We start from the raw sequence: 26,023 nt of genomic DNA on the forward strand, positions 1-26,023 counted from the left end.
CCGCATCTCCTGGAGTCTTCGGGGAATATTGTGGTTTCGTTAAGGGTGACACTGGCTCCTGACACGACCTTTGTTACGGTACTACAGCAGATTTTTAGACACCCAAAGCTAAGGCAGCACACCAGTGTGACCGATATGAACATGACCAGTCCGTGTATTAAATAGGGTCCCGATGTATTTCCCACTAGTCCCTCTAGCCAGCTACGTCCTTTTGTGGGTCCCTGTCTGAAGTTATCCAGTTGTTCCCTGATATTGTGAATGGCCTCTAATATTATAGGATTCGTCTATGACATGGGTTATACATTTATCTCCCATGATTGTACACACTCCCCCTTGTTGGGCTAACTGGTAGTCTACTGCATACCGTGTCTGTTGTGCATATAATCTGAGTTCAGCCATTTCTTGGTTGATACCCTCTAGCGCTTTTGAGATACTGTTTCCCAAGATTGTTAATCCACAAACAATTACATTTCTGTTCTTAGCACTAATCACTCCTGCTGCTCCCCCTAGAGATAGAGTCCCGAGGAACCCGTACCCCAGGGATGATCCTAATGTGCCCGGGGTTTCCCAATCAGCGCAGAATTCCTTGCTGATAGCCCGGGTCACTATTCTTCTCCGAATATGTCCATTCTGAGGGCATGGTATGGTGAGTGGTCCTATGGTTCCTACTGCAAAAAGGCATGGGAGATGTAGTGTTTGTGTCGCGTACGTTCCATTGAAGAGGAAGACGTATCCCTCCTTTGCCCGGTAGCATGTAGAGTCCTGATTATGAGTCTGCATGTATTCCCAATTTTTCGGTTCCCCTGACTCCCGGTTGGATTCCACCACCTGGTAAATATCAAACGGGTATGTCCATGTGGCTGAGCTTACGTGACTCCCATTGCACTGCCCACACATGAGCTGTCTTCCTGCTGTTATGTTCAGGCATTTTAGTTCATTGCAGGTGCAAGTAAACTGCCCTTTATTAACCCGACAATGCTGGTGGATGCATTGCATCCGTATGCAGGAATTATTTGTGGGGACCAGGGCACATCCCCATCCCTGCCCTGTCAAACAAAGCGGATAGCTTGCTGTATCTTGACCAGCTTTCCCTCCCTCCTTTTGGAGCTCCCCGTCCCCAGAGTCGGTGGGATTCGGGACCCACCCAGGGGTGGCTACAAATAGGGCTTCTACCAGCTGTGCTAATGGGTAGCATACAGATCGATTCCCGTGTAAGTTTATGTGGGCTTTGTAAAATAGATTATCCTCTAGCCCAGTCAAATTTACAGTCGCGACAACGCAAAGTATCATAATCACACCCGTGGTTACACACATTTTTACAACGAGCAAGTATCAATTCTTTTTTTTTTTAAAATATATTTTATTCAAATTTTTTGGCCAAATAAAACAATACAAAGGTTTTCCTTTTTACAACAATAAAACAGTATAAATAACAGTGGCCGTTTTTAACAAATAAATAAATAATATATATATAAACTAAATGGCAACTGCCATATCAAAAATAATGACTCTCCAAAAATAAAATCAAACAATCCAATATACATAGCCTAATACAAATATCTGTACAAAAACACCCCTGAGGACCCGCCCGGGCTCCCCCCCTCCCTCCTGGGTTGCTGCTGTTACCTTCCCATTTCCTTTATCGTTCTGCGAGGTAGTCAATGAACGGTTGCCACCGCCTGGTGAACCCTTGAGCCGAATCCCTTAGTGCGAACTTTATCCGTTCTAGTTTTATAAACCCTGCCATGTCATTTATCCAGGTCTCCACGCCCAGGGGTTTGGCTTCTTTCCACATAAGCAATATCCTTCGCCGGGCTACTAGGGACGCAAAGGCCAAGACATCAGCCTCTTTCGCCTCCTGCACTCCCGGCTCTTCTGCAACCCCGAATATAGCCAACCTCCAGCCTGGCTTGACCCGGACCCCCACCACCTTCGAAAGCCCCTTTGCCACCCCCACCCAGAACCCCTGCAGTGCCGGACATGACCAAAACATGTGGGTGTGGTTTGCTGGGCTTCTCGAGCATCTCCCACACCTATCCTCTACCCCAAAAAATTTACTGAGCCTTGCTCCGGTCATATGCGCCCTGTGTAAAACCTTGAATTGTATCAGGCTTAGCCTGGCGCACGAGGACGACGAGTTTACCCTACGTAGGGCATCAGTCCACAGCCCCTCCTCAATCTCTTCCCCCAGCTCTTCTTCCCATTTCCCCTTCAGCTCATCCACCATGATCTCCCCCTCATCCCTCATTTCCCTGTATATATCCGACACCCTACCATCCCCCACCCATGTCCCTGAGATCACTCTATCTTGAATCTCCTGCATCGGGAGCTGCGGGAATTCCCTCACCTGCTGCCTCGCAAAAGCCCTCAGTTGCATGTATCAAAATTCATTCCCTTGGGGCAACCCATATTTTTCCGTCAACGCTCCCAGACTCTCAAACGTCCCGTCTACGAACAGATCTCTCAGTTGCACAACCCCAGCTCTCTGCCATGCTCCAAATCCCCCATCCATTCTCCCCGGGACAAACCTATGGTTATTTCTTATCGGGGACCGCACCGAGGCTCCCGTCCTTCCCCTATGTCGTCTCCACTGCCCCCAAATTTTTTGTGTTGCCACCACCACTGGACTTGTGGTGTATTTCTTCGGAGAGAACGGCAACGGCGCCGTCACCATTGCTTGTAGGCTGGTTCCTTTGCAGGACGCCATCTCCAATCTCTTCCACGCCGCTCCCTCCCCTTCTCCCATCCACTTACACACCATTGAGATATTGGCGGCCCAGTAGTATTCACTTAGGCTCGGTAGTGCCAGCCCCCCCCTATCCCTGCTACGCTGCAAGAACCCCCTCCTCACTCTCGGGGTCTTCCCGGCCCACACAAAACTCATGACACTTTTCTCAATTCTCTTGAAAAAAGCCTTTGTGACCATCACCAGAAGGCACTGAAACACAAAAAGGAATCTCGGGAGGACTAACATTTTGACCGCCTGCACCCTACCCACCAGTGACAGAGGCACCATGTCCCATCTCTTAAAATCCTCCTCCATCTGTTCCACCAATCTTGTTAAATTAAGCCTATGTAAGGTTCCCCAACTCCTGGCTATCTGAATCCCTAAGTACTGGAAATCTCTTGTCACCTTCCTCAGCAGTAAGTCATCTATTCCCCTGCTCTGCTCTCCCGGATGCACCACAAACAACTCACTCTTCCCCATATTCAATTTATACCCCGAAAATTCCCCAAACTCCCTAAGTGTCTGCATTATCTCAGGCATCCCCTCCACTGGGTCCGCAACATACAGCAATAAATCATCTGCATACAAAGATACCCGGTGTTCTTCTCCTCCCCTGAGTACTCCCCTCCACTTCCTGGAGCCCCTCAGTGCTATGGCCAGGGGCTCAATCGCCAATGCAAACAGTAACGGAGACAGGGGACACCCCTGCCTCGTCCCTCTATGAAGACGGAAGTAGTCCGACCTCTGTCTGTTCGTGACCACGCTCGCCACCGGGGCCCTATACAGCAGCTGTACCCATCCGATATACCCTTCTCCAAAACCAAATCTCCTCAGCACCTCCCACAGATAATCCCACTCCACTCTGTCGAATGCTTTCTCGGCGTCCATCGGCACCACTATCTCCGCCTCCCCCTCTGGTGGGGGCATCATCAATACCCCTAGCAACCTCCGTATGTTCGTGTTCAGCTGTCTCCCCTTAACGAACCCAGTTTGATCCTCGTAGACCACCCCCGGGACACAGTCCTCTATCCTCGTCGCCATCACCTTAGCCAGGAGCTTAGCATCTACATTTAAAAGGGAAATGGGCCTGTAGGACCCACACTGCAGTGGGTCTTTTTCCTTCAAAAGGAGCGATATCGTTGCCTCCGACATAGTCGGGGGCAGCTGCCCCTTTTCCCTGGCCTCATTAAAGGTTCTCGTCAAAAGCGGGGCCAGTAGGTCCATATACTTCCTATAAAATTCCACCGGGAATCTGTCCGGTCCCAGGGCCTTCCCCGCCTGCATGCTCCCAATCCCTTTTACCACCTCCTCCATCTCAATCTGTGCTCCCAGTCCCGCCCTCTCCTGCTCCTCCACCTTAGGGAATTCCAGCTGATCCAGGAAATGCATCATTCCCTCCTTCCCTTCCGGGGGCTGAGCCTTATATAACCTCTCATAAAATGCCTTGAACACCCCGTTCACTCTCTCCGCTCCCCGTTCCATCTCTCCCTCCTCATCTCTCACCCCACCTATCTCCCTCGCTGCTCCCCTCTTCCTCAATTGGTGGGCCAGTAGCCGACTCGCCTACTCTCCATACTCATACTGTACACCCTGTGCTCTCCTCCACTGTGCCTCTGCCTTACCCGTGGTCAGCAGGTCAAATTCCACATGTAGCCTTTGTCTTTCCCTGTACAGTCCCTCCTCCGGTGCCTCCGCATATTGCCTGTCCACCCTCAGAGGTTCTTTCAGCAATCGCTCGCTTTCTTTACCCTCTTGCTTCCCTTTATGTACCCTTATGTATATCAGTTCCCCTCTAACCACTGCCTTCAACGCCTCCCAGACCACTCCCACCTGAATCTCTCCGTTGTCAATAAGCTCCAAGTGCCTTTCGATGCACCCCCTCACCCTTAAACATACCCCCTCATCCGCCAATAAGCCCATATCCATTCTCCAGATTGGGTGCTGTTCTTTTACCTCTCCTACCTCCAGGTCTACCCAATGTGGAGCGTGGTCCGAAATGGCTACGGCCGTATATTCCGTCCCTGTCACCTTCGGAATCAGTGCCCTTCCCAAGACAAAAAAGTCTATCCGTGAGTATACTCTATGAGCATGGGAGAAAAATGAGAACTCCTTACTCCTAGGCCTACTAAATCTCCAGGGGTCTACCCCTCCCATCTGTTCCATGAAGTCCTTGAGTACCCTGGCCGCTGCCGGCCTCCTCCCGGTCCTGGACCTCGACCGGTCCAGCCCTGGATCAAGCACCGTATTGAAGTCTCCCCCCATTACCAACTTTCCCGCCTCCAGGTCCGGGATACGTCCCAACATACGCCTCATAAAATTTGCATCATCCCAGTTCGGGGCATATACGTTCACCAGAACCACTGCCTCCCCTTGCAATCTGCCACTCACCATCACATATCTACCCCCACTATCCGCCACTATGGTCTTTGCCTCAAATAGTACCCGTTTCCCCACTAAGATAGCCACCCCCCTGTTCTTCGCATCTAAACCCGAATGAAACACCTGCCCCACCCATCCTTTACGTAGTCTGACCTGGTCTATCAGTTTCAGATGCGTCTCCTGCAACATAACCACATCTGTCTTTAGGTGTGCGAGTACCCGCGCCCTTTTAATCGGCCCGTTCAGCCCTCTCACGTTCCACGTGATCAGCCGGGTTGGGGGGCTCTTTACCCCCCCCCCCTTGTCGACTCGCCATCCCCTTTTTTAACCCAGCTCCTCACCCGGTTCCCACGTACCCGTATATCCCCCCGACGGCGCCCTCCCGCCTCGACCACCCCATCCCATAACCGCTCCCCCTTCTCCTTAGCAGCAGCAACCCAGTTAACCCCCCCCCCCTCCGCTAGATCCCCCTCTAGCGGAGTTGCACCCCCCATGTTGCTCCCAGAAGTCAGCGAACTCTGGCTGACCTCGGCTTCCCCCCTTGTCCTCGGCCCCCACGGTGCGAGGCCCCCTCCTTCCTGCGTCCCATAATTACCATAGCGCGGGAACAAAGCCCGCTGTTCCCACTCGGCCCCGCCCCTAATGGCCGTCGCCCACAGTTCCTCATACACTCTTCCCCCCCCCCCCCCCCCCCAAACATGGGGAAGAGAGAAAAGTTCCAGGATCGCAAAATTAACAAATTGAAAAAACCATCCCCTCCTTTTTTTGTTCCCTCGCCCCACATAATCACCCCGCCACTTTGTCCCAAAAGTTCTTTCTCTTGCCCGACTATTCCAGCTTCTCGTCCACAATGAATGTCCACGCCTCTTCTGCCGTCTCAAAGTAGTGGTGCTTCCCTTGGTGTGTGACCCACAGTCTCGCCGGTTGCAACATTCCAAACTGGATCTTCTTTTTGTGAAGCACCGCCTTAGCCCGATTAAAACTTGCCCTCCTTCTCGCCACCTCCACACTCCAATCCTGGTATACGCGGATCACCGCGTTCTCCCACCTACAGCTCCGAGTTTTCTTCGCCCATCTGAGGACCATCTCTCTGTCATTATAGCGGAGAAACCTCACCACTATAGCTCGGGGTATTTCTCCAGCCTTCGGTCTTCACGCCAGAACTCGATAAGCTCCCTCCACCTCCAAGGGGCCCGTCGGGGCCTCCGATCCCATTAGCGAGTGAAGCATCGTGCTCACATATGTCCCGACGTCCGCCCCTTCTGCGCCTTCGGGAAGACCCAGAACTCTTAGATTCTTCCTCCTCGAGTTATTCTCCAGTACTTCCAACCTTTCCACACACCTTTTGTGCTGTGCCTCGTGCGTATCTGTCTTCACCACCAGGCCCTGTATTTCATCTTCATTTTCAGCAGCCTTTGCCTTCACGACCCAAAGCTCCAGCTCTTGTGTCCTCTGTTCCTCCTTTAGCCCTTCAATCGCCTGTAATATCGGGGCCAACAGCTCCTTCTTCAACTCCTTTTTCAGCTCTTCCACACAGCGCCGCATGAACTCTTGTTGGTCCGGGCCCCATAACAAGCGGCCACCTTCCGACGCCATCTTGCTTTGAGCTTCCCTTCCTTGCCGCTGCTCCAGAGGATCCTCCGCAATCCGGCCGCTATCCTCTCTCTTATCCATGTGTGTCCGGGGGGGGATTCCCTTCTGGTTTACCGCACAGTGTTTTTGGCCGTTTAAATTGCCGTTGGGGCTCCTATCAAGAGCCCAAAAGTCCGTTCCAACGGGAGCTGCCGAAACGTGTGACTCAGCTGGTCATCGCCGCACCCGGAAGTCCAAGTATCAATTCTAACACTATAGTTTATAATCTGTCTGTCTGCTTGGTTGCAGAACTGTTCTACACTTTCCGAGTACACTGGTCCTTCGCTCGCGGTCTCCTCCTGTGTTTGGGGGAAAGCAATCGGATTAGTTCATTCATGTTCAGGTTTATACAATTTTATCTGGGTCCAGTGTTTCCATGTTCCCTTCCCTCTTATGTCAATACAGGCACAGGTGTCTCCACTAATTGTCACTTCATATGGCCCATTCCATCTTGGGGCAAATCCTGGCTTAACAGGGAGTGTTTTTATTAGGACGCGACGTCCCGCTGCTGGGACATCAGGGAATATTTCAAGCTCCCTTTGTGTGTCTTTTTGTTCCTGATTGTCTTTTACGAATTTGCGCATCCCTTTTAGCTGGGTGCTCAGTTCCGAAACATATCTCCTGATTCTGTCTTTTAGCGGACCTACATCGGTCCCACCTGTTATAATGCTTTCTGGTAATTGCATCGCCGGTCCTGTCATTAGCTCATAAGGGGTTAATCCGGTTGTCCGGTTTGTAGTAGCTCTTAGTCTCATTAGTATAGTGGGCAACACCTCTGTCCACATTTTTCCCGATGTTTGCGTGGCTTTAGCTAATGTATTCTTAAGTGTTCTATTCATACGTTCCACCATCCCAGAACTCTGTGGATGATAGGGTATATGGAATTTTTGTTTTATCCCCATCAGCTTACATACTGTTTTCATCACTTTCCCAGTGAAGTGTGTCCCCTGGTCCGAATCAATTTGTAGGGGCGCTCCCCATCTAGGGATTACTTCCTCTGCCAATATTCTGGCTACTGTGGTAGCAGTACAATTTCTAGTAGGGAATGCTTCTACTCGCCGGGTGAATTGGTCTATGATGACCAGACAATAAGTTTTTCCATGGGATTGTGGTAGTGGCCCTGTGAAATCCATTTGCAGGTGTTCCCAGGGTCCCTTGAGTCTGGGTTGGTGTCCCATTTTAATTTTGATGGGTTTACCAGGGTTGTGTTGTGTACATATCACGCATCGGTGGCAGTGTCGAGCTACGTCTCTTCCCATCCCTTTCCACCACCATTCTCTTCCTAAGCTGGTTATCATGGCCTCTCTACCCACATGCGAGAGCCCATGGTGTAATTCCAATCGGGTGTTCTGTATGCATTCTGGTGCTATCACCTTATCCTCTTGTCTCCAAACATTATCAGCCCCTTTGGCTGCACTCTGCGCTTCCCATCTCTCTCTCTCCTCACTTGGGGTGTTCTCCTGTAATTCCCTAATATCTATATCTTCTTCTACTGGTTCTGTAGCTGCTATTGATAGCTCGCTAATCGTTTTTTGTTCTAGAGCCAGTTGTGTTGCTGCATCAGCTGCATGGTTTCCTTTGAAATTCAACCAATCCAGGTTGTCTCTTCCTGGCTCCTTCTGGTGCGCTTTAATTTTGATTACTGCGGCTTCTCTGGGTATCTCACTGGCTTTTAATAGTGCCTTAATTCTTTGCTGATGTTTGATAGGGGTTCCGCCAGTGGTTATGAACCCTCTCCTTCCCCATGTTGTCATGTAATCATGTATAATTCCAAATGCATATCGGCTATCCGTGTATATGTTCACGGTTTTCCCCTCAGGTAACTCTAGTGCCTGTGTGAGCGCCACTAGTTCAGCTACTTGCGCGGATTGACCTCCGTCAATCCTTCCTGACCTTATGGTTTCTAACTTATCATTCACTACTGCCCACCCTGTCCAGGGTGATCCTTCCACATATTTTCGTGACCCATCTACAAAGAGGGTCTCCTCAGCTGTTGTTAATGATGTGTCTTTTATTCTACCTTTTCCTTCATCTCTGTCTACATCTCCACAGGTGTGTGGCTCTTCTGTATCTAAAATCCCTTCTGCTGGATTCTCCCCTATATCTCTTACTATTACTACGGACTTGCTTGGAGGTAGGAGGACAGCTTCCCACTTGGCCCTCCTTATGTTTGAGACTGACCTCAATTTCCCCGTATTTAACATTTCCACCAAGGTGTGTTTGATGTGGAGGATTATGTTCCCTGCCATCACTACTGGTTCGCTAATTCTTACGGCCCAGGCGGCACAATCTAAAGCGGCTATGCATCTTGGCAACCCGGTGACTGTCGGTCCCTCTGTAGTCGAATAGTACCCTATGGGTCTCCTCCTGTCGCCATGATCCTGTGTCACTACTGCGGAATAGAATCCTCCCTCATTGCTACAATGGATATGAAAGTCTTTATTCAAATCTGGTAACCCTAGTCCAGGGGCTGATATTAGTTCTGTTTTTAGTTTATTGTAAGCCTCTTCCTGCTCCGGTCCCCATTTTACTGGCTCTAACGCTAGTTTTCCCCCTTTGACTAGTCCCTGTATTGGTTCGGCCAATTTTGCGAACCCCGGGATAAAACTTTGGCTATAGTTGAATAACCCTAACACCTTCCTGACCCCTCTTATGGTGACGGGTCATGGCATTTGTTGAATTGCCTGCTTCCGATCTGCTGGTATTTCTTTAAGTCCTTGGGATATAAGGTGTCCTAGATATAGGACCTGTGCCTTCCCGATTTGTGCCTTCTTGGGGCTTATCTTTAACCCTGCAGTTTCTAACTCGTGTAGGATTAGGTACAGTGCTTCCTGGTGTCCCGACTTGGACCCTGAAGCTATTAGGATATCGTCTACATATTGTAGAGCCGTGCTGCCCTCTGGTAGTTCTACCCTACTCGGGATGTCACTCATTACCTGATGGAAGATAGCGGGGCTGTTGTGGAATCTCTGTGGTAGGCGAGTCCACGTGTATTGTCTGTCCCCTACTGTAAAGGCGAATTTGTCCTGGGATTCTGGATCCAATGGTAGGGACCAGAATCCATTGGGCTTTTTCCAATACTGTGAATATTTTATGTTCCTGCGACAGTCCGTTCAGGATTGTCGAGGGGTTTGCTACAATGGGGTGCAATTTGGGCGTGACTTTATTCAGTCCGGTGTAGTCTATCGTGAGCCTATAGCTCCCATCAGGCTTGATTACAGGCCAGGTTGGGGAGTTAGTGGTGCTTGTGGTCTCCCTTAGGATTCCCCTCTCCACTAACCCTTTGACTATTTCTACTACGGCCTTTTCTGCCTCTGGCTTAATTGGATACTATCGGTGGGGCTTATGCTCTGGTCCTGGTACCCTTATCGGGTCCGTTTTAGTCAGTCCAGTATCTAATTTTGTCTCCGCCCACACTCTGGGGATGGAAGCACAGATGGCTCCGAACCCCCCTGTCTCTAATTCCCAATTTCTGGCGGTGACTGTGGCCACCTTAATGATTTCCAATTGATTTGTAAGTTTCCCTATTTTAGTTTCCCGACTGTCCTGTCTTGGCCAAATCAATTCTCCCTTTCCACAATCTATTAAAACTTTACATACCTTCATTAAATCATTTCTCATTATTGTACCCTCGTTATTTTGACATACATAGAATCTCATGAGTATATACAAATTATTTATTTCTACTAACGTGGTTTCACTCAGGTAGGCGGGTGTTTTGTTCCCTCCTATCCCGGTTAGGTGAATCATTTTGTTTGTATGGGGTAAGAGTAGGTTGGTAACAGATATGGATGCTCCTGTGTCCACTAGCATCTCACATTGTCTGCCCCCCTACTAGTGCAGACACATAAATTCTTCCTTCCTTTTTACCCTTTGTGAGTGGGGGCTGCAGTCAGCCCTGCTGACCTCGGGGGTTCCGTGATCCCTCCGGTTCTGAGGTGGTCCTGGATCGGGTCGGGGGTCTCCCATGCTTCTGCCAACACACTGCCTCTGAGTGCCCATACTTATTACAGTGGCTGCAATGCTTCCTACTGTCTCCTGGTCTTTCTCCTTTCTGTGGGGCCCCGCAATCCCTCGCATAGTGCCCTTGCCGGCCACAATTGTGGCAGGTCAGTTTTGGCTTGGCCCAGGTCCCGTAACTGGGGGTTGCTACTCTTTCTGGTCTTGCTCTGACCTGGGAATTCTCCTCTACCTGTACACCGCTAGCCCACTCTACCAACTCGTCGTAATCCTGGGACATAATCACTCCCATTTTTAGGATAGCCTGGTGGGCACTAGAGAGTCCATCTTTAAAAGCTTGGATGAACGCCCGATCCCCATGGCATGGGTTCCCTTGCCCTGAGCACTCTTTGTACACGTGGAACAATCAATCGTTCCCCGTATTCAGAAGCTCCTTCCCCTTTCTGCTGTCTTGTGGTAGTGATCTTGCTCCAGTTAGTGGGAGCATTCCCTAACACTCTCTGGATTTCCATTTTGAATTGGGCGAAGGGGTCCTGCTGTGCATCTATCTCTGCGGTTAAAGCGACGGCATGTGTCCACCGTCCCCCATTATAATCCTGGGCTGCAGGAGTGGCGGGTCCGCCAGCTACCTGCCTCCACTTATCTGCTGGACAGGCTGCCCTGACCAGCTGGTGTACGTCTCTTAGGTGTAACTGGTGACCTACCCAGATTGTGTCTAATTCTTCCCAGAATTTTGTGTTTGCGCTTCTGGGTTGTAATTTGCCCAGGGAAGCCATTATCTGCTGTCTCTCACCTGGGGTAAAGGGTTTATAATTCGCTTTTGGCTGCGCCTCTGTTCCCCCTCGGGTTACTGGCGCTAAATTGTATTCTAACGCACCCCACCCTGCCGGAGGGGCGGTTGGCCCCTGCTGTGTGGGCTCGTAAGGGGGTAGGGGATCAGTTTCCCCGCTCCCTTGTTGTTCTCTCAACACGTGGTTGTGTTTTTCCAGTTCCCTTACTCTAGATTCTAATTCCCTGATCTTCTCTTTGTCTTCCTTCCACTTTTCAGTAGAGGTACCTACTTGTTCAATTAGTCTTGCTAATTGATGTACTAATATTATCCCTATCTTTTTAGTCTTGTTTCTCTTCTCTTTGTCTGTCCAACCCCTCTGTTGTTCTAAGGTCTGGGAAGTGTCCCAGCCGTCCTTCTTCATCTTTTTTATCAACACTTGTCTGTCTTTCATATATGTCTCGATAAGAGAGCCCTTAGTGGTCAAGAATCTATCTCACCATGCCGTAAAAATAATCGAATGGCCTGGCCTCCACAGATCACCGGGGAAGAAAGTCCCAAAGACTCACGATCCTCTGAGAGAAGAGCTTCTCCCGGTTTACTCTGTCCGGAGCCCTAATGTGTTTCAGCACTTCGATCAAACCTCCACCCAATCTTCTCTTCTCCCGGGAGATTAATCCCAATTTCTCCAGTCTATCCCATGGGAACTCAAGTCCTGTAACTGTTTTCGAAGATCTTTTCCACATTCTCTCGAAAACCATCTCATTCTTCCTGAGCTGGGGTGCCCGGAACCGGCACAGAACTTCCAGTAAGGCCGAACGAGAGTTTTAGAAAGTTTCTGCTCAACCTCCTTGCTGTCGAACTCTCGATTTATAAAGGACCAAATCCCGTATTCTTCCCCAAACCCTTTCGAATTCGCCAATCCGCCTTCAGCAATCTTTGCACCTGTCTGTGCGGAGTATGCACGTCCTCCCCGTGTGTGCGTGGGTTTCCTCCGGGTGCTCCGGTTTCCTCCCACAGTCCAAAGATGTGCAGGTTAGGTGGATTGGCTGTGATAAATTGCCCTTAGTGTCCAAAATTGCCCTTGGTGTTGGGTGGGGTTGCTGAGTTGTGGGGATAGGGTGGAGGTGTTGACCTGGGTAGGGTGCTCTTTCCAGGAGCCGGTGCAGACTTGATGGGCCGAATGGCTTCCTTCTGCACTGTAAATTCTATGATAATCTATGAATCTGCAGATCCCCTTTTTATATCATTGTCTGCCATTATGCAGACTTCAATACCCCCGGTTACTATGAGTAAAGTGTGCTCTCTACTGGAGGAACTTCACTACCCCCCAGCCACTATTACTACCCTAGCACCGTCTGTACAGCCGCAGCTGCCTCCTAGCAAAATGTGCTCTCTACTGAAGGGACTTCACTACCCCCCCAGCCACTATTACTATTCCAGCACCGCGCTATCGCTACCGTCTCTCAGGGTTTGACTTATACTCAGTGTCCACTATTACCACCTCGGCAACGTGCTTCTCCACCGGAGTGCGGCTCTAGGTCAGAGTTGATCAGCTCCTTTTCCGCACCGCTAATAAGACATTGGACAGCCCAGTACCCAACTTATGCTCTACTTTCATACAAGAACTCTTGAGTTTGTTCGCCACTACAGAGTTCGGGGTTAGCTGATTTCTGCCACTTGTGCTTCACAATCCTTAGTGCCTTTGGTGCCTCAATACCCACTTCAAATCCTGACCTTCGCGTGGGAGATTCCTCCTCTTGACAGCCAGTCTAAGGCTGGGCGTTTGGGGCAGCACTACCTTGTCCGTTTGTTGAACAGCACAAGCCACAAATCTTTAATAATATCAGCAGTTAGTACCAAATCTGATCTATTATCATGTCACTATACAGTCAAGACTTATATCACTATGCTTATATAGGTACCTTATTTTACACTGCACCTTTTGACCTGTCTGACTCCTGCAGATTCGAAACGATCTTTACCCCGGCTTTCCGATCGAGGCCTTCGATCGGAACTCACCAGAAGTAAGACCCTGCCAGACTACGCCAATATGTTGTGGGAAAAATCAACCACTTCAAGAGTCAGACTTGCTGTGTTCAAATAAATGCAGTTTTATTGTTACACGAAGCTTCAGGAGAAAGCGTACGTACCCCGCGGTACAGTAGCCAGCCTTTCTCCCGGTTTGAATGGCAGTCATTCATTTTATACTTTGGGTTCACAATGAGCCCAGATAGAAAACAATTATCACCTTGTTATCTTTAAACATTTTATAGATTGTACATCGCTATCACAATGAGCCCAGATACAAAACAATTATCACCTTGTTATCTTTAAACAGCCACGTTGTGTTCACAATGAGCCCAGATACAAAATAATTATCACCTTGTTATCTTTAAACAGCCACTTTGGGTTCACAATGAGCTCAGATACAAAACAATTATCACCTTGTTATCTTTAAACGTTTTATATCGCTATTTGTAACATTTTGCCATTTACACATGGCCGCAGTCAAAGAGGTTTAACAGGTTACAGGCAGCAGCAGGAAGGTAGTATCGATTGTCCCTTTGTTTTAGGAAATGGCCCAAGACATTCGTATTAGCAGATCATTGTGTACACCTTGGCTGAAGTCCGCTTTATTCAAATGGTGTCCCGCATTTATGTATTTCTTAATCTTCCTTTGTTCTGGATCTGTTCCTATCTGTCCTACTGGCACCCCGCTGGACTCCAGGCATCAGTTATGTCTGCTTTATTTTCTGTGTCTCCATCTTGTGTGTCAGGCAGCCATCTTCTGTGCCAAGTGCCCTTTTGAACCATTTCCCACTTCATCATAAACTAATAAAGAGAAGAAAAAAATTATTTCCCCAAACATTTGAAAGACTAATCTGATCTAACCCTAACCGATATTGTCATGGACAGTCTGCAGCAGGCAGATTGGTGAGGATGAGGTCAAATATGTTTTTGCCTCTTGTTGGTTCCCAGTCTAACAGCTATGTCCTTTAGTGCTCGGTCTGTGGTGGTTCTACCAATCCACTCTTGGTGATGGACATTGAGGTCCCCCACCCAGAGTATATTCAGTGCCCTGAGTGGTATTCAACATGGAGGAGTACTGATTAATTGGGGATGGTATGTGGTAACCAGCAGAAAGTTTCCTTGCCCATGTTTAACCTGAAGCCATGAGACTTCATGGGCTCCAGAGTTGATGTTGAGGACTTCCAGGGCAACTCCCTCCCTACTGTATTCCACTGTGCTGCTACCTCTGTTGGGTCAGTCTTGCCGGTGAGACAGGACATACCCAGGAATGGTGATAGTGGTGTCTGGGATATTGTCTGTAAGGTATGACTATGTGAGACAGCTCTCCAAATTTTGGCACAAGCCCCCAGATGTTAGTAAGGAGGACGTTGCAGGGTTTGTCGTTATCGCTTTAGGCATTTTATTTATTATTTATTATCTTCATTTTAATTAATAAACTCTACTGCTCCCGATAACTTTACTACTGCTATTATAAAAACCTTTACAGTTACCTATACATTGTATCAGTTTTTAAAGATAAATGAGGAAAACAAATAAAATACACTCCAACCAATTGCTCCGTTCTCATTCTCGCTGTTTCTAGCATTCTCTGCATAGTGGGAGTGGGAGGGGGGGCAAGCAAAAGTTGTTTAAAAAGGGAAAACTAAATGAAATTAAACAAGATATGAATATCAAAATGGATTATAAAAGGTTTTCTAAGTGTATATAAAAATGATCGTTGGTCCCCTAGAGCAGCACCAGAAGAAATTATCATCGGGAATGAGGAAATGGTGGGGATGTTGATCAAATATCATAAAAGACACAAAAACAGAAAATACTAGACAATCACAGAAGGTCTGATAGCATCGGTGGAGAGAGAAGGGAGCTAACGTTTTGAGTCTGGATGACTCTTTCTCAAAGCTAGAGAGAACTGGACATAGGGTCAAATTTATACTGTTGTGGGGGGGGTGGAGAGGTGGGGCTGGATATGGCTGGCCCCCTATCCAACAAATACAAAAATGTTTTTTAAAATGCAGTGTCAACCTGGTGAAGCTACAACACAGGAATACTTGCCTGCCAAACAACATACACAGCAAGTAATAGATAGAACTAAACAATCCCACAACCAGCAGATTAGATCGGAGCTCTGCAGTCCTGTCACATCCAGTCATGAATGGTGGTGGACAATTAACCAATTCACTGGAGGAGGAGGATCCATAAATATCCCTCATCCTCAATGATGGAGGAGCCCGGAACATCATTTCTAAAGACAAGGCTAAAGCAGTCGCAATAATCTTCAGTCAGAAGTGCCAAGTGGACGGTCCATCTCTGCTTCCTGATGGAGGAGCCCGGAACATCATTTCTAAAGACAAGGCTAAAGCACATCACAGATGACCGTCTTCAGCCAATTTGATTCATCACATGATATCAAGAAACTGCTTAAGGCACTCGATAGTGCAAAGGTTATGGGCTCTGACAATATTTCGGCAATAATATTGAAGACTTGTGATCCAGAACTTGCCATGTCCTTAGCCAAGATGTGCCAGTACAGTTACAACACTGGCACCTACACGGCAATGTGGATAATTGCCCAGGTATATCCTATACACAAAAAGCAGGACAAATACACCGCCCGCCCTCCCAAATCAGTCTACTCTCCAACATCAGTAAAGTGATGAAATGGATCATCAACAGCACTGTCGAGCAATAACCTGCTCACTGACGCTCAGTTTAGTTCCGTTAGGGCCACTCATTTTCCGACATTGGTTCAAACATGACAAAAAGAATAGAATACCAGATGTGAGGTGAGAGTGACTGCCCTTGACATAACGATAGCATTTGATGAAGTATGGCATTAAGGAGCCCTGACTAAACTGGAGTCCATAGGAATGGGGGAAAACTCTCCACTGATTGGAGTCATACCTAGCATAAAGGAAGATGGTTGTGGTTGTTGGAGGTCAATCATCTCAGACCTGGGTTATCACTGCAGGAGTTCCTCAGGGTAGTGCCCTAGGCCCAACCATCTTCAGTTGCTTCATCAACGACCTTCCTTCCAACATAAGGGCAGATGTGGGGATGTTTGCTGATGACTGCACGATGTTCAGCACCATTTGCGATGACTCGACACTGAAACAGTCCATGGGCAAGTGCAGCAAGACTTGGACAATATCTAGGCTTGGGTTGACAAATAAAATTCGCATTACACAAGTGCCGGGGAATGATGATCTCCAACAAGAGAGAATCAAACCATCGCCCTTTGAGTGGCATTATCATCATTGAATCCCCCACTGTCAGCATCTTGGGAGTTACCATAGACAAGGACCTGAACTGGACTTGCCATATAAATATTGTGCCTCCAAGAGCAAGTCAGAGGTGAGGAATCTTGTGGCGATTAACACACCTCCTGTCTTCCCAAAGCCTGTCCACGAAATACAAGGCATCAAGCCAGGAGTATGATGGAATAATCCCCACTTGCCTGAATGAGTGCAGCTCCAACAACACTCTAAACTCGACACCATCCAGGACAACGCAGCCCACTTGATTGGCACCCCTTCACAAACATTCTCTCCCACCACCACCGATTCACAGCAGCAGTGAGTACCATCTACAAGATGCACTGCAGGAACTCACCAGAGCTCCGTAGGCAGCAAATATCTGGGTAAACCACCACCTGGAGGTTCCCCTCCAAGTCACTCACCATCTTGACTTGGAAATAAATTGCTGTCCCTTCAGTGACGCTGGATCAAAATCCTGGAACTTTCTCCTGAACAGGGACTGCACTGTTCAAGAAGGCAGCTCAACACCACCTTCCCTAAGATAATTAGGGATAGGCAATACATCCTGGCCCAGAAATGCCCACATCCCATAAATGAATTGAAGTAATCAAAATACTGTTGGAATCTATTATTAAGGCAATCTTAACAATGTACTGAGCTAATCATAGTATTACCAGACAGAATCAAAATAGTTTTATGAAAGGGAAATTGTGTTTCACAAATGTTTTTTTTAAATAAAATTTGTTTTTTTTAGAGTACCCAATTAATTTTTTCCAATTAAGGGGCAATTTAGCGTGGCTAATCCGCCTAGCCTGCACATCTTTGGGGTGTGAGGGCAAAACCCACACAAACACTGGGAGAATGTGCAAACTCCACACGGACAGTGACCCAGAGTCGGGATCGAACCTGGGACCTCGGCGCCGTGAGGCAGCAGGGCTAGCCCACTGTGCCACCGTGCTGCCCATGTATTAGTTTTTAAGGATGCAACTAATAGGGTAGATGAAGGAGAAATGGTAGATTTGGGTTTCCAAAAGGGATTTCCCGTAAGGTGTCACGCAAAAGATTAAGATTCAAGATAAGGGCTCATTGAGTTGGGGGTAACATATTAGCATGGATGAAGGATTGATTAGTGATCAGTAAGCAGAGAGCAAGGATAAATGGAGCATTTTCAAGTTGACAGGGTGTAACTAGTGGAGCCACATGGATCAATGCTGGGCCCTCAACTATTTTCAATCTATATAAATAACTTAAATGTAGAGACTGAGAGTAATCTATCCAAGTTTGCTTATACAAAGCTGGGTGAAAATGGTGAATTGTGAGGAGGACATAAAGGGGCTGCAAAGAAATATAGCAGTGGGTTGCGGCCTATCTGATTTGGAGTGTGGTCCATAAAACATTTTGATGACTGCCCACGTGCAGGGATGCCACATTTTGTTGATTTCTATCTGCATAGTTCTTTTCCTACCGGTATGACTGAAGTGATACACTTGCAAAACAAGGACATGTGAAGTGAGGTGCATGCTGATTGCACACAATTGCAGCTACAATTGTATGAGACTTTGAGACCATATCTGAATTCCTTTTTAAAAACAAAAAAACATTTTTATAACAATAAATGACACAAATGCAAATGTAAACATAGTTCAGTGCGTAACCCATCCCCCCCCATCTCCCACTGTGCCCGCCTACTCTAAACACAAAATAGTCTATCGCCCCCGTCATGTGGGCCCGGTGAATCACCTTGAATTGTAGCAGGCTGAGCCTGGCACAAGATGACGACATGTTGACTTTGCTCAAAGCATCCTCCTACAGACCCGCCTCTAGCTCCCCATGACCGTATTGAAGTGCCACCCCCATGATCAGCTTATGCAAGTCCAGGTCTGGGATATTCCCTAGTACCCGCCTCATAAACTCCGCGTAATCCCAATTTGGTGCATAAATATTCACTAGTACCACCGCTCCCCTCCAGCTTCCCACTCACCATGATATACCTACTCCCGAGTCCGCCACTATATTCCCTACCTCAAATGACACCCGCTGATTAATCAATATCGTAACCCACCTAGTTTTAGAGTCTAGCCCCGAATGAAATACCTGCCCGACCCACCCCTTCCTTAGCCTAGTCTGATCCACTAACCTCCAGTGTGTCTCTTGTAACATTGCCACGTCTGCCTTCAACCTCCTCAAATGCGCGAATACGCGAGCCCGCTCATGTTTCATGTGATCAGCCTGGTCGGGGCGCGCACGCACACGCACACACACACACACACACACACACAGCGCCCCACCCCCCCACCCTGCCGATCAACCATCACCCTTCTTAGGCCAGCCTCCAGCTCGCGTCCCGCACCTCCTCGGGCCCGCCCCCGGGCGCTCACCGTCCTCAACCTCCAATTTGTCTCCCAGCACCAGTCCCTCCCCTGTCAGCAGAACAATTCCCCCCTCCCCCCACCACTAACAAAACAACAACCCCAACCCCCCATATCCTACTTGTCACCTCACCCCCCACTGCGCTTCCGTGAGCTAGTCCGCCCAGCTAGCATGGTAGCCCACGCCCATGGTAGTCCACTCCCCACTGATCCCCCCCCCCCCAGCTTTAAAAAGGCTCGAACATACATATGTAAGACAGCACAATCCCCAAAACACACAAAGAAGAAAGTTTCCCCCCCCCCCCCCCCCACAAGAACAAAGTTAGCCCGCATACAAAACTGAACAACTGCCCAAAATATTGGAACAAAAACACTACATACACAGCCCATAAAGAAGAGAAATTTAGCAGCATAAGTACAGAATTATTCGCCCCCAAGTTCATCGTCCTCCATCACCTGCCTGTCCTTAACAAGATCATCGCCTCATCTGACGATCCGAAATAAAGTTCTTGAGCCTCGTAAGTGACCCACAAACGAGCTGGGTACAGCATGCTGAATTTCACCTCCTTCTTGAAGAGGGCCGATTTAACTTTGCTTTAACTAAAGCTCACCCTTCTTTTGGCCAGCTCTGCAGCCAAGTCCTGGTAAATGCGCAGCTCGCTATTCTCCCATTTGCAGCTCCTCGTCTGCCTGGCCCACCTCAAGATCTGTTCCTTATCCAGGACTGGTGCATTCTTACCACCATCTCCCTCGGCGGCTCATTCATCCGCGGTTTCCTCGCAAGCGCTGTGCGCCCTGTCCACTTCCAAGGGTCGAGCAAACGGACCTTCGCCCAGCAGCTTGTCGAACATTCGCACCACGTATGCCCCTGCGTCCGATCCCTCGATGCCCTCCGGGAGGCCAACAATCCTCAAATTCTGTCTGCGCGACCTGCTATAGATAATCATAGAATTTACAGTGCAGAAGGAGGCCATTCGGCCCATCTCCAGATCTTCCACCTTCTCCTGCAGCTTTTTCTGGTGATCCCTCATCAGCTCCATCTCCGCCGCCATCACGGTTAGCTGGTCCTCGTGCTCAGCCACCACCTCTTCCACCGTCTGGATCGGTAGTCCCTGCGCTTCCAATCTTTGCTCCACCTGATCAATTCCTGTCTTAATCAGGTCCAGGTACTCCTGCCTTCCCTTGGTGAAGCTCTCCTGTAGGAATTTTACCAGCTGCTCCATTGACCACTGGGCCGACGATCCCAGCTCCTAAGCCTCCGCCATGTTATCCTGTGCTGCAGACTCCACTCTCTTTGCTCAACAATCTCTTCTTTGCAGACCACCTCTGGTCCACGACTCCATAAACCAGTGGGGGATTCCTCCTCTCTACCTCGCTAGTCTCCAGTTGTTCCAATCAAATCCCCCATAAGTCGGGGGGGGGGGGGGGGGGGGAAGGTCCCAAAAGTCCACCACGCGCAGGAGCTACCAAATACGCAACCTCTCACTTCATGGCCGCCACAGGAAGTCCATATCTGAATTACTATATACTGCTTCGGCCTCCATATCTATGGAAAGATATTCTTGCTTTGGATGGCATAGCAAAGATTCGCAAGGTTAGCTCTTGGGTTGAAAGGGTTCCCTTATGATGGGAGGCTGAGTAAATTGAGACTTTATTCTCTGGAGTTTAGAAGAATGAGAGGTGATTTCATTAAAACATACAAGATTCTTGAGCTTGACAGGGTAGAAACTGAGAGATTGATTCCCCTGGCTAGAAAAGCTGGAACTTGGGAACAGAATCTCAGGATGTGGGGTAGATCATTTAGGACCGAGATGAGGAATAATTTCTTCACTCAGGATTGTGAATATTTAGATTTTTCTGCATTGGAGGGCTGTGGGTGCTTTATCAGTTCATGCCTTTGAGGCAGCATAGATAGCTTTGACCTCTGGGAATGAAGGGTTATAGGGAGCAGGTGGGAAGTGTGGAAGCAGCAGATCAGCTAGACTGCATTGAATGGCAGAGCAGCTTTGAAGGGCCATGTTGTTTGTCTGTCCTCCTATGGTCACCCCTAAATCTCCTGAACCTGATTCAGCAGAAACCTGCTCTTGCTTGGCTTCAACCAAAAATTCCTTTTGGGTCAGCTAGCTAACAATTCTTTGTCATGACGCAAGTCTATTTAGAGCTTAAGAAGAATGGAAGAAGAAACATGTGAGGACCTTTGACGATAGTAACTAAAGACAGGAAAGATAGTTTTGTTTGGAGAATATTCAACAATCTTTCTTTTGACCTATGCAAGAGAGGCACTAGTTTCCAACGACAGTAAGCATTTCTGGTTTGGGAAGTTTGGGCAGCATGGTAGCACAGTGGTTAGCACAGTTGCTTCACAGCTCCAGGGTCCTACGTTCGATTCCTGGCTTGGCTCACTGTCTGTGCGGAGTTTGCACATTCTCCCCGTGTCTGCATGGGTTTCCTCCGGGTTCCTCCCACAATCCAAAGATGTGCAGGTTAGGTGGATTGGCCATGCTAAATTTCCCTTGGTGTCCAAAAAAAGGTTAGGTGGTGTTACGGGGATGGGGTGGAGGCGTGGGCGTAGGTGGGTGCTCTTTCTGTGGGCCGGTGCAAACTCAATGGGCCGAGTGGCCTCCTTCTGTACTGTAAACTCTATGATTCTATAAGGTTTCCAAGAGTTGCGAAAGTGCAGTACGTTATCTGGCACAAAATCGGATAGCCCCAAGCTTCTTGGAGGTGGTTTTAATTAGAGTTCCAGTAGAAAATAGGACTCCTTTGGAATATGAGAAAAATAATCTCCACCTTTTTGTTAATTTTGAAGCAATATCAAGATGCCATTCGAGCACACAAAGCAGGAAGGAAAGTGGATTTTGCAGATCTTCCTGTACCCCCAGGTAAGTAATGATGTAAATATTTGTCTTTGCTTAAAAGGAATTAATGTTTGTGTATATATAATTTCTGCTGCTTTTTTATGGAGCGCATTTGTGTTAACATGATTTCCCCTATATGCATTGCAAGATTTGCATAAATATAATTCATTATTTTTGTCTGCCATAAACTATAGCAAGTTTCCATTTTTATATTTTTGTATATTTTTTCACTTTTATACTTCAAGGCTTTTTAAGTGTTTTAATAAATTATTTTCCACTGAGATAAGATTAAGTATACTTGGTGTAGTGCTTTAATGAGATGTATCTACCTTTTGCTCAATAGAGTCAGCACATTTAACATGCTAAACAGTGCCTTTGTAGTTTTAGAATATGGAGGCAATGAAAAGGCTGCAAGACTGACACAATTACATTGAAAGTACAGCACAAAAACAGGTCATATAGTTCAACTGGTCACCGCCAGTTTTTATGCTCCACACAAGCTTCCTCCTATCCCTCTCCATTTCCTTACCTTATCTGTATATCCTCCTATTTCTTTCTACCTCGTACTGCCTAACTTTCTCTTTAAATGAAACTATACTGTACACCTCAACAATTCCTTGCAGTTGTGCATTCAACATTTCTACCACATGGTAAAGAGATTTCTCTTGAATTCCCTATTGTTGTTATCAGAATACTTTATATTCATGAGTTTTGGATTCTAGTTTTGGATACCCTCACAATTGGAAACATTTTTTCTATATCTATTTCTTTTAAAACAGTCCTGGCAAAAATATATTGGTTGCTCCTTCAGGATGTTTTTGGCTAATGCGATTTTTCTTCTTTATAAATAAGTAAAACTGACTAATTTATGTTTTTTTAAAAAAAATTTGAGTATCCAATTTTTTTTCCCCCAATTGAGGGACAATTTAATGTGGCCAATTCACCTGCCCTGCACATCTTTTTGGGCTGTGAGGATGAGTGTATGTAGACACTGGGAGAATGTGCAAACTCCACACAGACCATGACCCGAAGATGGGATCGAACCTTGGTCCTCAGTGCCGTGTGGCAGCAGTGCTAACCAGTGATCTACCGTGTCGCCCTAATTTATGTTTCTTGTAAACTGTGAGTCCCTACATTCACTACAATGCATAAGAATGGAAGATATGAAAAGAAAATCTTCACTTCAAGTAAGTGTTTTAATAAAATTATACAACACAGAAGGAGCCCATAGTGCCCATTGTGTCCATGACGAATCTTTGAAAGAGCCATCCAATAATTTTCACTCCTTTGCTCTTTCCCCATAGCCTTCATTTTTTTTCCGTTTTATGTATATCCAATTGCCCAATGCAGCATAAATATCTCAATATCATGGTTTATCAGATTTTTGGTTATCTTCAACAGTATGTCAATTAGTACATCTGGCAGTGACACACTGAGTGCAATGATAGTGTATTTATGTGTAAAGGTTTCCTTTTTCTAAAGACATCTTGCCAGTTCGTGTGTCCATCACAAGAGACTAGTATAGAGTACAGGCTACTGTGAATCAGGCATGTGAGCTTGCAGGATTTTTCCATGCACTTTCTTTATTCAGAGCTTTAATTCCGAATTCAGTGAGCAAGGATTCCTTGCAACCTATGTATGCGGTGTATCTATGTATGCGGTGTAGGCTTGCCTCATCCTGATAATTACTTGACAACTACACTTTATACTCACAGGATGCAAATTCCTCTTATTTGCAGGGATCGTGAGGATGAAGTATTTGAACTGAAACTGGAATTCACTTCAGTAGTAGGAGTTGAAAAGAGAATTGAATTAAAACAATGTAACAATTATGAGGGGGAAAAAGCAAAGGAAATGATGTATCAAACTTAGTGAAAACTAAAAATCCCCAAATAGCCTTGTACTCTGCAACTTTCTCCTTTTTGAGGAAAGACAGGAAGTAAGCAAACAATTACACCCATGTAAAAGTGAGCTTCAGCAATAACCGCATGTTTCAGAAGCAAATCACATACTGCAGTTAAATCAACTAACGTGTGTTTGATTTCCAAATCCTCGACAACCAACAGCTTATGTATGCAACCTGCTTGGAAAATGTGTCACTGTCTTTCCAGTGTACTTCATGGAAAAATCTCTTGCCAAGAATTCCTTTACACCCCTCTTGCCCCACAAACACCAGACAAAGTTGTGCATCATTGTATATATGCCATATACACAGCAGTTGGGGGTCAGTTAGCTCAGTTGGCTGGGTGGCTGGTTTGTGATGTTGAGTGACATCAACAGCGCGGGTTCAACTCCTCTACCGGCTGAGGTTATTCATGAAAGCCCCACCTTCTCAACCTTGTCCCTCACCTGAGGTGTGGTGACCCTCCGGTTAAATCACCACCAGTCAGCTCTCAAAGGAATGAGCAGCCTATGGGGGGAAAGCAGGATTAGGCTATTGAGTTGGATGAACAGCCATGATCGTGATGAATGGCGGAGCAGGCTCGAAGGGCCAAAAGGCCTCCTCCTCCTATCTTCTATGTATCTATGGTCCTCTGGGACTGTCAATATTATTTTACATACAGCAGTGGGAAATTCCCCCTAAAGTCACGCTTTATCTCAATTTGTAAAGGTGATGAAGCTTTATTTGTTGATTATTTTTAATAAGGATCAAACTAAGGAAAGCTTGTGTGAACAAAGGGCCTTTCACAACCTAGGGATGCCACAAAGCGCTTCATATCTAATGAAGTACTTTAAAAGTGTTGCAACTCCCCGGCTCTGGGTCACTGTCCGTGTGGAGTTTGCGCATTCTCCCCGTGTTTGCATGGGTTACGCCCCCACAACACACAGATGTGCAGGGTAGGTGGATTGGCCACGCTAAATTGCCCCTTAATTGGAAAAAATGAATTGGGTACTCTAAATTTAAAAAAAAAATGTTTTTAAAAAAGTGTTGTAACTCTTGTAATGTAGGAAATGCAGAGGCTAATTTGTGCACGGTAAAGTCCCACAACTGCCAGTGAGAACACAACCAGTTAATTATTTTAAAACTAATGTCGGTTGAGGCATAAACATTGGCACGGGCATTGGAGAGATCTTTACTCTGTTTTGATTGGTGCCATGAGATCTTTTTCAACCACCTGAGGACATAGGTCTCAATTTAACATCTGAACCCAAAGTCGACACACCCTTGGGTGTCAGCCTAGAACATGAGCTCTGGTCTCTTGAGTGGGACCTGAATATACAACCTTCTGACTTGGTGAGAGAGTTATCACTGAGTTGGCTGACTCAGTAAAGGTGGAATTTATCTTGTTTCTTTTATGGATGTTCACCAGACATGTAGTTATAAACAGGTTTTGACTAATCTTTGTTCAGAATTTACCAATTCCCCAAGCTTCTTTCAACAGCAGAGGTCAAACTTGCAACCTCTACCACCTAGAAGGACGTGGGCTGCAGACACATGGGAACACCATTACTTGAAAATTCCCTTCCAAGCTCACACCATACTGATTTAGAACTGCATTGTTGTTCCTTCATTGTCACTGGGGCAAAAGAAACCTGGGTTCAATTCCAGCCTCGGGTGTCTGTCTCTGTGGCGTTTGCACTTCTCCCCGTGTCTGTATGGGGGTGCTCCGGTTTCCTCCTGCAGACCAAAGATGTGCAGGTTAGGTAGATTAGTCATGCTAAATTGCCCTTTAGCAACCAAAAGGTTAGGAGGGGCTGCATGGATAGGGTGGGCAGGTGGGCCTTGGTAGGTGCTATTTCCAAGGATCGATGCGGACTCATTGGGCCGAGAGGTCTGCTTCTGCACCGTAGGGATTCTATGAACTCCTTTCCTAACAACAATGGATAAGCCTATACCACAAGGACTACAGTGATTTTAAGAAGGCAACTCACTATGACCTTCTCGAGGACAATTAAGAATGGGCAACAAAAGTGTGCCTTGCCAGTGACTTGCACATCCCATGAAAGAACAAACAATTAGACAATTGCATTGATACAGTAAAAGAGTAATTATGATAGTGGCTACTAATTCAGACCAATAGGTTTGGAGACCAGAGTTT

General features: G+C 47.2%; 1 protein-coding gene across 1 annotated transcript in view; it reads left to right on the forward strand.

Annotated features, from left to right (window-relative positions):
* The window catches only part of cc2d1b (coiled-coil and C2 domain containing 1B), a 153,682-nt gene that overhangs the window by 43,580 nt on the left and 84,079 nt on the right, over positions 1 to 26,023 (forward strand). The window contains exon 11 of the mRNA XM_072510886.1: positions 21,935 to 22,007. Within this exon, the coding sequence (XP_072366987.1) occupies positions 21,935 to 22,007 (73 nt within the window). The remainder of the gene's footprint in view (positions 1 to 21,934; positions 22,008 to 26,023) is intronic.

This window comes from Scyliorhinus torazame, chromosome 7 (genome assembly GCF_047496885.1).
Source record: "Scyliorhinus torazame isolate Kashiwa2021f chromosome 7, sScyTor2.1, whole genome shotgun sequence".
In the NCBI taxonomy this organism is placed as follows: Eukaryota; Metazoa; Chordata; class Chondrichthyes; order Carcharhiniformes; family Scyliorhinidae; genus Scyliorhinus; species Scyliorhinus torazame.